General features: G+C 50.3%; 1 protein-coding gene across 1 annotated transcript; it reads left to right on the top strand.

The window, feature by feature from the left end:
* Window positions 1–791: 791 nt before the first annotated feature.
* LOC125448747 (beta-enolase) lies at window positions 792–11,026 on the top strand. Its single transcript, XM_048524245.2, has 12 exons — window positions 792–888; window positions 2,815–2,909; window positions 3,153–3,248; window positions 5,667–5,725; window positions 6,545–6,614; window positions 6,735–6,868; window positions 7,913–8,135; window positions 8,932–9,129; window positions 9,232–9,433; window positions 10,109–10,217; window positions 10,327–10,385; window positions 10,744–11,026. Exons 2-12 carry the CDS (start codon window positions 2,825–2,827, stop codon window positions 10,805–10,807), a joined length of 1,299 nt encoding a protein of 432 aa, XP_048380202.1. The 5' UTR covers window positions 792–888; window positions 2,815–2,824; the 3' UTR covers window positions 10,808–11,026.
* Window positions 11,027–12,325: the final 1,299 nt, after the last annotated feature.

Raw genomic sequence — 12,325 nt, 5'->3', positions numbered from 1 at the left:
GTCGTCATTGGATAAGCATATGGACGTACATGGAATAGTGTAGGTTAGATGGGCTTGAGATCGGTATGACAGGTCGGCACAACATCGAGGGCCGAAGGGCCTGTACTGTGCTGTCATGTTCTATTAAACAGTGAAGGAGAGTTTAGGATAGATCAGTGTCTCAATGAGACCGGTCCTTGACAAGGATCGTAGAGACAAGGCAGACAGAGCAGAAGAGGCAGAGGGGCCGGAGGAGAGGGGAAAAAGCACGAGAGGCAGAGGGGGTGGGGGGTGAAAGGGTGAGAGAGCAGGAGAGGCAGAGGAGGGAGGTGGAAGGGCTGAGAGGAGGGAGAGTGTGCACTCTGAGCCCCCTTTTTTTAGCTGATGTTACAAAGGTTCAGTTAAGAAATATGAGCAGACCACTCGGCCCATCGTGCCTGTTCCGCCTTTAATCTCTACATTTCAGCATATCCCTGATAATCTTTCATTATTGTTTTGAAATATTTGAAGATTTTTATATCCACTGTCTTTTGAGGAAGGAAAATTCCAAAGATTCACATCCCTCTGAGAGAAATAATATGTTCCCTCATCTGTCGTAAATAGGCAGCACGTACTTATTTTTAGGCAATGTTATAAAGGTGTAACTGGCTGGGTGGGGGGATTGAAAAGCAGTGGGACTGGGAAGAGTGTTACCATTTCCCCCCTACCCCAGGGCTGCTCGCTTCCTTGCTGCGCTCCTGACTGAGACGGGAAAGTGCAGACGGTCCCTGGGAGCGGGAGGGGGCGGGGCCCAGGAAAGGGGCGGAGCTGATGCTATAAAAGGCGGAACAGGAAGTGGGGGCACGGCAGAGAGAGCGGAGCCTGAGCAAGAGGCGGAGGGGCCGGCAGGGAGAGCCTGTGAGCGAGAAGGTAGGGGGCCCGGCCCTCCCCTCTCCCCCCCCCCCCCCTCCCCCCCCCCTCCCCCTCCCCCTCCCCTCCCCTCCATCCTCTCCTCTTCTCCCCCCCCCACCCCCTCCCCTCCATCCTCTCCTCTTCCCCTCCCCTCCATCCTCTCCTCTTCCCCCTCCATCCTCTCCTCTTCCCCCTCCCCTCCATCCTCTCCTCTTCCCCCACCCCCTCCCCTCCATCCTCTCCTCTTCCCACCCCCTCCCCTCCATCCTCTCCTCTTCCCACCCCCTCCCCTCCATCCTCTCCTCTTCCCCCTCCCCTCCATCCTCTCCTCTTCCCCCCCACCCCCTCCCCTCCATCCTCTCCTCTTCCCCCCCCCCACCCCCTCCCCTCCATCCTCTCCTCTTCCCCTCCCCTCCATCCTCTCCTCTTCCCCCCCCCACCCCCTCCCCTCCATCCTCTCCTCTTCCCCCCCCACCCCCTCCCCTCCATCCTCTCCTCTTTCCCCCCCCCACCCCCTCCCCTCCATCCTCTCCTCTTTCCCCCCCCCACCCCCTCCCCTCCATCCTCTCCTCTTCCCCCCCCACCCCCTCCCCTCCCCTCCATCCTCTCCTCTTCCCCCCCCCCACCCCCTCCCCTCCATCCTCTCCTCTTCCCCCCCCCCCACCCCCTCCCCTCCATCCTCTCCTCTTCCCCCCCCCCACCCCCTCCCCTCCATCCTCTCCTCTTCCCCCCCCCCCACCCCCTCCCCCCTCCATCCTCTCCTCTTTCCCCCCCCCACCCCCTCCCCTCCATCCTCTCCTCTTTCCTCCCCTCCACCCCCACCCCCACCCCCACCCCCTCCCCCACCCCCTCCCCCACCCCCTCCCCCACCCCCACCCCCTCCCCCACCCCCTCCCCCACCCCCTCCCCCACCCCCTCCCCCACCCCCTCCCCCTCCCCCACCCCCTCCCCCACCCCCCTCCCCCACCCCCTCCCCCCTCCCCCACCCCCCTCCCCCACCCCCTCCCCCACCCCCTCCCCCACCCCCTCCCCCACCCCCTCCCCCACCCCCTCCCCCACCCCCTCCCCCACCCCCTCCCCCACCCCCTCCCCCACCCCCTCCCCTCCATCCTCTCAAAGCCTGCATCCCTTCTTCCTCTGCACCCTCCCCCATCCTCTATCTCTGTCCTCTCCCTCCATCCTGCCCTGCCCTCCTCCCTTGTCCCCAGGGACACTGGTGTGTTTCTCTTGCTGTGTGAGAGGCAGTGTTATTGATCACTGGGGTGTGAGGGCTGCTTTATTGCTCTCGCCCTTTTTCCCCACGTGGGGCACAGCTCTTGCAGAATGAATCAGGGAATGGATTTTTCTCTAACAAAGGAAAATTTAGCTGAATCAGATCATGGACTGAACTTTCAGAATTGTGACTTAAACCTCCACTGATTTGATGGAGCATTGAGGAGATGCTGTGCAGGAGATCCCCCCCTTCCCCTGCCCCCGTTGGAGAAGGTGTTGTGTGGAGGATAGGCAGGGTTTTGCCTGTGGGCATGGTGGAGAGAAACCAGCCTGTTGCCTGGGGGGAGGATTTCTGTGACATGTACTCCCCCCTGAGAGAGAGGCCAACCTTCCTGAGGCTGCTGAGCCTGCTGTTTGACCTCATTCCTGAATGATTTCCTACTTTAGAAGGGATGGTGAGGCAGATAACCATCGATGGTCCCTGAGCTTGAGTTTGAATGAAGTGACTCATGGCTTAGCTACACGTGTTTCCTGACACACTGCCACTTCCTGCCAGTCTGTTACAGCCAGAACCTCGTGTGGAGTTCTGGACTTCAACCCCCCTGCCCCCAGGGGTAAGGTCACACTGCACCTCCTATGAGGGGAGGTGTTGGGATTGGTCCGGAGCAGGAATCAGTAACCCTTCCTCCTGTCCCCCTCTGATCTGAAGCTTTAACCAGTGGCTATTTTCAGTTGCAGCAAAATGTCGATTGAGAAGATCCATGCACGGGAGATCCTGGATTCCAGGGGGAATCCCACTGTGGAAGTGGATCTCTACACGGCCAAAGGTGAGTCAGCTTGGCTCAAAACTAGGGAGAGGGATGCGCTTCGAGTGGTGCAGAGGGAGGGAGGGAGGAGATGGGGTTGTGGGATGGGGGGGTGGGAGATGGTGGGGGGTTAATGCTTCAGCCAGGCAGCAGTAAGGGGAGTAAATAAGTCCATTCCTGTGCAAACTATACCTGGCCACTGAATGAACGAAGCCTTTAATAAAAGCCTTTTGTGGTGACTGTGAGCTGCTTGTACTTTCTCAGGTCATTTCCGAGCGGCTGTGCCCAGTGGGGCCTCCACGGGGATTTATGAAGCTCTGGAGCTGCGTGATGGAGATAAGGCCAGGTACCTGGGCAAAGGTGAGTCGGGCGGGGGGGGGGGGGGGGGGGGCGCTGTGTGCTCGGCAGGGTTGTAAAGGTGCAAAGGGTGAAGCAGAACAAGGAAACGGCTTCCTAGCTCTGTGAGCACACTGCAGTATCTGAGCATGTGAAGATGTTGTGTGTCTGAGATGGGTCAGAATTTCTGAAGCTGCCATCTCTGAACCACAACCTCCCCCTCTTGGAGAAAGGGGTTTCAGTGTTATGATCCTTTGATACACCGATCTGTGAACAGAATAGGTTGCTGAGGTGTACTGAGCAGAGTTGAATCATAAAATCCTGACAGTACAGAAAGAAGCTATTCGGCTGACTGAGTCCGCACCGAACCTCCAGAGCATAGGAACCAAGAGCAGGAGGAGGCCCTCGAGCCTGCTGTGCTGTTCAACATTACCATGGCTGATCTTTTCATGGACTCAGCTCCACTTACCCAACTGCTCATCATAACCCTTTTAATCCCTTCACTGTTCAAAAATCTATCTATCTTGGCTTTTAAAACGTTCAGTGAGGAAGCCTTAGCTGCTTCACTGGGCAGGGAATTCCACAGATTAACAACCCTTTGGGTGAAGAAGCTCCTCCTCAGCTCAGTCCTAAATCTGCTCCCCCTGTTATTTTGAGGCTATGCCCCTTGTTCTAGTCTCACCCAGTGGAAGCAACCTTCCTGCTTCTATCTTATTTATTCCCTTCATAATTTTAGATCTTTCTATAACATAGCACCTTCATTCTTCTAAATTCCAACGAGTACTGTCCCAGTCTCTCACCTCTCCTCACAAGTCAACCCTCAACTCTGGAACCAACCTGGTTGAACCTCCTCTGCACCCCCTCCCAGGGCCAGTAACATCCTTTCTCAAGTGAGGAGACATGAACTGTACACAGTCCTCTAGGTGTTGCCTCCCCAGCACCCTGTACCGCTGCAGCATAACCTCCCTGTTTTTGAGCTCAATCCCTCTAGTATTGAAGGACAATATTCCATTTGCCTTCTTAATTACCTGCTGCACCTGCAAACCAACACTTTGTGATTTATGCACAAGGACACCCAGGTCCTTCTGCACAGCAGCACATTGCAGCCTTTTTAACTATTTGAATAATAGTTCCTTTTGCTGTTGTTCTGACCAAAATGATTGACCTCACATTTTATCAACATTGTACTCCATCTGCCAGACCCTTGCCCACTCAAACTAGCTGTATCCTTCTGCACACTTTGCTCTACCGCTCCTCTTAGTGTCATCTGCAAATGTTGACACTACATGTAGTCCCAAACTCCAAATCATCTATGTAAATTATAATCACTTGTGGTCCTGGCACTGATCCCCAAAGCACTCTACTCTTCACTGATCACCAACCAAAAAAAGCACTCATTTATCCCCATTCTTTGCTTCCTGTTGTTTTTCCTAGCCTCGATCCATGCTAATATATTACCGTGTGCCTTTATCTTGTGCAACAGCCTTTTGTGTACCTTGTCGATTGCCTTTTGGAAATCTAGGTACAGCAGATCTACTTGGTCCTCATTATCCACCAGGGATCTCACCCAGACCTACGACCCCTGCCTTTCCCATTGCTAACCCACTAGCCTGCACTATGGGACAATTTAGCATGGCCAATTCACCCTGACCCCCACATCCCTGGACACTACGGGACAATTTAGCACGGCCAACCCGCACATCCCTGGGCACTATGGGACAATTTATCATGGCCAATCCACCCTAACCCGCACATCCCTGGGCACTATGGGACAATTTAGCACGGCTAATCCACCCTAACCTGCACATCTTTGGACTGAGATGAAACTGGAGCACCCGGACGAAACACACACGGGGAGAATGTGTAAACTCCACACAGTTGCCCATGATTGGGATCAATCCCACGTCCCTGGTGCAGTGACGTGGAAGTCCCAGGGTGCTGAGGTTAAATTAGCCTCAATGTCGCGTTGCAGCCATTACTTATCACAATGTGAAGTTCGTGATTTGATCCTGTTGGTCCAGTGCAAATAAATTGCAATGAATAACTTGGAGCCCCTTTGACACCAGGTGATGGAACTGGTTTCTGTGGGTAGGGAAGTGAGTTCCCTGCTTTGTGTCCACCGCACCCCCTGCCTGTCCCCAGCCTAGAGCCGCTGTTGCTGCTGTATTCACTGTCTGATTTAATACCTGCAAATCCATCTCCTCCCTGACACGTTGGAGAATGTCTTCTTTGTTCAGCTTGACTTGAAGTGATGATTTCATCTTTGGTCTAAAGACTCACCCACGGGTTTGGAATAAATTAGACCCACAAACCCCTTGAAAGGTTGACACCATTGAAGGTCACAGGCTGGCAAGCAAATCGTCAGCTGCTGTGCGATAATAACCCGACTCTCTCGTACTCTGCTAGCTCTGTGTTCACTTTTTTCTTTCTGTCGGTTTGCAGGGGTACTGACTGCTGTTGAACACATCAATAAAAGCCTTGGCCCAGCACTTATTAGCAAGGTAACATACCGCAGCGCCTCTGTCACTCTGTAAACACAGTTCTCCATTTTGCACAGCCTCCTGCATTCAGTTGAGTCACACCAGGCCAGTACTGCTCTGTAGGGCTGTGATCAGGAATGGCTCCTGCCCAAAGGGCATATAGTGTTGGGATCAGCAAACTGAAACCTCCCAGACTGTGAACATGGGAACAGTAGGCTATTCAGCCCCTTGAACCTGTTCTACCATTCTAACTCCACAGACCTGTCTTTCGGCCCACTTCCCTTTTGCTTAACATCAATATATCTGTCTCAGATTTAATATTAACTGATCTCTCATCCGCTGCCATTTGTGGAAGGGTGTTCCAAGTCTCTTCCACCTTTTGAGTGCCAAAGTGCTTCCTAATATCTCTCGCAAATGGTCTGGCCCTCGTTCTCGGACTATGCCCCTAGTTTTAGAATCCCCAAAGAGCAGAAATTGTATGTTGTCCTGTCATGTTAATATCTTGATATTGATCTGGTCACCCTTCAATCTTCTAAACTCTAGAGAAAACAGGCCTCATTTTTATAACCTCTCCTCAAACCTAACCCCTGAAATCCACGCATCATTCTTGAGGCTATGTTGCCCTCCCTCCAAGGCCAGTCTATCCCTCCTTAAGGCATGGTACCCAGATCTGCGCTCACTGCTCTAACTAGGGTGTCTAACCAGGATTTTACAACCTGGACTCGCTTTAAGCTCCCAGTCCTGGGGTGCTGCAGCTAATTTAGCTGCAGTGTCACATGTCCTTATTGCTATTTGCCAGCCACAGTTGCAGATGCCAAATGTTCAATTTTCTCTTTGCAGAAACTGCATGTAACTGAACAGGACAAGATCGATCATCTGATGTTGGAGCTGGATGGAACTGCTAATAAATGTGAGTGTGGGGCTGAGCTATTGCCTGAGAATTATTCTGAACTGCTTTGCTTGGCAGCTGCCAAAGGCTTGGAAAGGACTGTGGTAATCCCTCTCTCCCTCTCTGTGTCTCTCTCTGTAGCTAAGTTTGGTGCCAATGCCATTCTGGGTGTCTCCCTGGCAGTTTGCAAAGCTGGTGCTAAGGAGAAGGGGGTCCCCCTGTATCGTCATATCGCTGATCTTGCTAACAACAATGACCTTATCCTCCCCGTCCCGGTGAGTCTGTTATTCCCTGCCTGTGTGAGAGGTTTGCTGCTCCTGCATTATCCAGGAATTCCTAAAACCACATGGACTTATCACTGAGATGTCCCATCAAATATTCCCAGGACCAGGACAGCACAGGGTTAGATAAAGCTCTTTGTGCCCTGTTGTCTTCAAACATTCCCAGGACTGGGACAGCAGATTTAAATAGAGCAAAGCTGACCCTATTCCTTTTAAACTGAAAGTAAATGTTCCCAGTAAACATCGCTAGGTCAGAGACAGCACGGAGTTAAGCACAAGGTATCAAAGGTGCCATTGAGCAAGCTTCAGACTGTACAGGAAATATTTCATATCAGTAAATGGGAATAAAAATCAGTCCAAAGCCAGAAAGTGATCTTCAATTTGAGTAATTAATAAAATCATGGTATGCCTCAGATCTAACCAAAAAATCCTTTAGCATTTTTAGTTGAGAAACCGAGCTAGAGACACTTAGTCCCAAGTTGTGATCAGCAGGGATGAGGTTAGGGTCTGTTCTGATTCAGGGAGTTACGTTTGTCTATTACTGAGCTTGTTCTCAGGTCTCGCCTCTTACTAACTGATGTAGATTTATGAGCTGTTTAGATCAAGGTGTCTGCAGCAATTTGTGATGAGGACATGAGAATACAAGTGGATTTTAAAGGATTTGTCAGTAGCAAGGATGTGCTAAATGGAGTATCGTGCAGGAAAATGTCCATTTTGGCAGGAAGAATAGAATCATTATTTAAATGCTGAGGGATTTTGGGTGTCCTTATGACCAAATCATGGAAAGTTCACCTCACTCCTGCCACTTAGTGGTTTGAGTAGGGGCCTACTCAATAGGTATCTGTTCCCTTTGCTCTGAGTGAGCTCTAACCCACTGCTTCCAGTTGGTGTGGCAGTGAGACAAATGGAGAATGAGTCCAGGCTCAGGGAATGGGGGATAGCTGCCCCTGAGCCTGAGGGAGAATGGAGTTAATGGTGTGTGTCTCTGTTCCTGCAGAACACTAACATCCTTGATACCTTGTGATTCCCCCCCTCCAGGCCTTCAATGTGATTAATGGGGGATCCCATGCTGGGAACAAACTGGCCATGCAGGAGTTTATGATCCTGCCCGTGGGTGCCACCAATTTTAAGGAGGCCATGCGGATTGGAGCAGAGGTCTACCACAACCTGAAGAATGTCATCAAGGCCAAGTATGGGAAGGATGCCACCAATGTGGGTGATGAGGGAGGATTTGCCCCCAACATCCTGGAGAACAATGAAGGTAATGGGCACAGAACATGCCATCTTCTCTTCCAGCTGCCTGCCCAGGAGCTCATGCGCCTCCTGTCTGCCCTGGGCAGCAGTTTGGGAATTGAAGGAGGTTCCGAGTGCTGTCATTTCCCAATCTTCGGCTGTGTGTGTGTGTCCCCACCCCCCAGGCGTCCTAGTGCTGAAGCCAGAAGTCATAAAACTGATAAGGCACTGTCTGGCCACTCCAGCCTGTAGGATCTCATATTCCGTTCCGGCCCCTCTTCTCCAAATGTCAAGATCTAACTTTAGCTTCAGAAGCAGTAATAGGATCTGGGTGTAGGATGTGGAAATACACCCTCAGATAAGACAGCATGGTCTGAGAGCTCGGGGATACTGAAGCAAATGTGGAAAATGGCAGGATCGCAGCTGGGAGCTCGAATGTCAATGGGAATATCAATTCTTGTTCTATTCTATAGGTGGGGAGGGAATGGAGAACTGGGATCTCACTGGAAACTGAGATGGAGTTGTAAATGTGAAACCGGAACTCTCCCTTTCTGCAAACCCCCCTGCCCCTCATTACTATGATTTTGTACTTTTGAAGTTCTGTAATGGACTTCTTTCTTAACTTATTTTCCACAAGAATTTGTACTTAATAATCTGTACCTAGGGTAATCTTTGTACCTTAGATACTTACCACACTAAGTGAAAACTTGTAAATTTTTCACTGTACTCATTTCAGTACATCCCAATTAAATTCCATTCTGCCCCCCTCTCTCAGGAGGATCCAGCAATTGGTTAGAAATTCTTTACTTGCTTCCCCCCTGCAGCTCTGGAGTTGCTGAAGACTGCGATTGAAAATGCCGGCTATACTGACAAGATTATCATTGGAATGGATGTAGCAGCCTCTGAGTTCTGTCGCAAAGGCCAGTATGACCTAGACTTCAAGTCTCCTGATGACCCCAGCCGCTACATCTCTGGGGAAAAGCTGGGTGAACTGTACAAAAGTTTCATCGATAACTACCCTGGTAAGGGCAGGATTGAAGGAGGGTATGGGGCTGGCTAGGAAGACCCTGGGATAATGCTAACTCCCTCCCTCCCCTTCTCTTTCCCCACCCCAACCCATCCAGTTATGTCCATTGAGGATCCCTTTGACCAGGATGACTGGGAGAACTGGTCCAAGTTCACTGCCAGTGTCTCCATCCAGATTGTGGGAGATGACCTGACAGTCACAAACCCCAAACGCATCCAGACAGCAGTGGATAAGAAGGCCTGCAACTGTCTCTTGCTGAAGGTCAATCAGATCGGAACGGTCACTGAATCCATCAATGCGTGAGTAATCAAAATTCAGTGAGTATTTGGGAGTGGGGGCAGGCAGTGAGGGGCTGTTCTGTGGAAAGTGATTGCTGTCATTGCTCTGTTAACAATGTTCAGAATACCTCTGAACTGGGGGAACATCGTCAGTCCATGGGGACAGCAGCATGGAGTAGGGAGGTGTCTCTAACTGAATCCCAGACATGGGCTGAACGGCTGTCTGCTGTCACTGAACTCCCGGTCAGAGGAGATTGACAGAAATCAAGACAGTAAGTGGGGTTAGGATGTTTCGACTGCAAATGTCACAAACTATTTGGGAAGTGAGAAGGGTGGAGTAGGGGAATGCTGACCTTTCCAACCTGAACTATTTTGGTTTGTTTGAAACTGGAGACTCTATTAGGAGATCCCAGGTGCTGAGTGCACACTGACCTCTGCTGCATTTGGTTAATCAGTGGATGGAGCAGTGCCATATTAACACCAGCACTGCCTGTTTCACTGCATTAGTCTGAATTTAAAAAAGCTGTGTGCACTCACTCCTCACTTTGAAAACCAGCAGCATGTTTTACAAGTGTCTAAATCAATGCAATACCCTCACACACCATTAGGATAAGTACCGTACAGAGTTGGATAGAGACTAAAGTTCCTTGCACATGGTAACTCTCTCTCGCGCTCTTCCACCCCCTGCCCCTGCAGCTGTAAGCTGGCTCAGACTAATGGCTGGGGAGTGATGGTGAGTCACCGTTCTGGCGAGACAGAGGATCCTTTCATCGCTGATCTGGTTGTAGGTCTCTGCACTGGGCAGGTGAGTGTGTAACTCTGATGCCCACACCACCTTCCCTAAGTGTTTTCTGGTGATGGCTGGGCTGGTTCTGTCAAGCACTGGGTAACCTTCACTCACTTTTTTTTCTTAGATAAAGACAGGAGCCCCATGTCGCTCTGAACGTCTGGCCAAGTACAACCAGTTGATGAGGTGAGTAACACTCTGGAAGAATTGTGTGGAGATTGTTTGGGCTAATATTTTGCATGGAGACAGGGAGCAATGTTGGAAATTACTGGAGAGTATCAGAGTTTGATCCTGTATTCTTTGCTATCTCCTTCAACACCTGTCTGCTCCCACTCCCTGCAGAATTCCTTTCCTTGCACAAGGGGACCATTATTTAAATAACTTTAGGCTTGCATGTAATTCACAGCAAGGTCCAGGTAACTTCTGTCAGTGTAATGTATACATGTTCCTGTTCTTGCTGTGGCTGGCTGGGGGTTGAGAAGTGAAGTCTGAATGCCAGATGTAGCATGTTAACCAAATTCTTTTCCTGGTGTTTTTTGTGCAGGATTGAGGAGGAGCTGGGAGACAAAGCCAAGTTTGCTGGTCGCAACTTCCGGAAACCACTGTGAAACCCAGACCTGCTTCCCCAGGAGACATAGGGAGCATCATCACAGCACCTGGCCAACACATCTTCTTGCTCTGATCTCCTGAAAACTGCTCTCTCTCTTATTCACCAGTTGTCTCCTCCACCTGTCTTGTGGCTCCCTCGCAAGGCTTTCAGCCAAACATAGATGTTGCTTTGGAATCAGGATGTGATGTGTTGGTGAATAAAGTGCTCATGTCACTCAGACCTATCTCCTCCTCTGTCTGTCTCTTGTTTAGTGCAGTTCCAGCTGAACATTGCAGAACAGTAACTGAAGCAGCTCTAAACGTGGACTGTTTAGACAACAGTACACCTAGGCCACACAATGCAGCTGCAAATGTAGTTCTTTTACCTTGGTCTGAGCAGGTCTGGTTTCTGATTCAGTTACCAGTGTGAGAAACATTGCTGTTGTACCCTCACTGTTAGCCAGGACTCTTCCCCTTTCTCTCTCGCCCATTAATATGCAGCAGTAGCATGGTGACTGCACTGAGCAGATTGCATTCACTGGACACAGGCCACTTTGGGCTGTTGAACATGAACACAGCCGAGCTGGTCATCTCCTGTATGCTGACTATGGCTTGGAGTTTGGCTTTCTTGCCACAAAGTCTGCTGTTCAATTGGATTAAGGATGACAAGCTAATTTTGAAAGGCAATCTCTCCATCAGCCTACTGAACCTGCTGTAGGCTGGCTGCCATGTCTGGCCTTTCCTTACCCCACCTCAGTATTCACCTGTAGTGTGACAACTGCCTTGTTCAGTTTTTAGCAAAGCTTCCTTACTTTATTCCAAAGGGAGGGAAGTAAGAGTGACAGCCTAACATTCTATTTACCTTCCCTAATACTAGCCTTTTGAGTCATGCAGAAGGACACTCAAAGCCTTTTGTAGCTTTCTGCAGTCTTTTTTTCCATTTAAGTAAATAAGGTCCTGTATTTTTTCTGTCAAAATGCAAAAATTCTTCTGTCCCTCTTCAGCGGTGAGACACTCAGTCACAGCCTCCTCTTTCAACATAATGAACCTGTGGATGACTTTACTTTGTGGGGGGGCAAGAATGTTCTCCCCAGTCCAAAACAGCCACCTCCAATTCTGGACTTCAGCTGAGGAAAAAACACCTGTGTCTACAACCAGTTTATCCAGCCCTGTCAGAATTTGAGACATTCAAATGAGATTGAATCTTAGATAAATGACAGTCTTTCCAAACTCTCCCTGTATCTCAACAACTCTGAACCTTCACTGCTTTCAGTTAAGTGTACTTCTCCATTCCCCTTAGAGACTATTTACCTCAATTCCCAGGGATGGGGTAGTTATAGCTGTTAGGGCAGGCTTGGCTGATGGTTCACAAACTTTAAGGGGAGGGGGGGATACAGATTTAATTTCCCTCCACACTAACACAACCTAGTTCCTTCTGTATTTAGGCACCTGCTTATAAAAGGGAATGTTATTGGGCCACCTTTTTGGTAAGCATAGCCTCGTCCCGTACAGTCTACAAACCCCAGGGCCCTCCCTGC

This window comes from Stegostoma tigrinum, chromosome 45, assembly GCF_030684315.1.
Source record: "Stegostoma tigrinum isolate sSteTig4 chromosome 45, sSteTig4.hap1, whole genome shotgun sequence".
Lineage (NCBI taxonomy): Eukaryota > Metazoa > Chordata > Chondrichthyes > Orectolobiformes > Stegostomatidae > Stegostoma > Stegostoma tigrinum.
This window is presented reverse-complemented; position numbering and strand designations above follow the sequence as displayed.

Coding starts and splice junctions, on each gene's coding strand:
- LOC125448747 (XM_048524245.2), top strand. CDS start 2,825: ATGTCGATTGAGAAGATCCATGCACGGGAGATCCTGGATTCCAGGGGG. Junction 5,726..6,544: donor GCCCAGCACTTATTAGCAAG/GTAACATACCGC, acceptor TTCTCTTTGCAG/AAACTGCATGTAACTGAACA. Junction 10,386..10,743: donor AAGTACAACCAGTTGATGAG/GTGAGTAACACT, acceptor TTTTTTGTGCAG/GATTGAGGAGGAGCTGGGAG.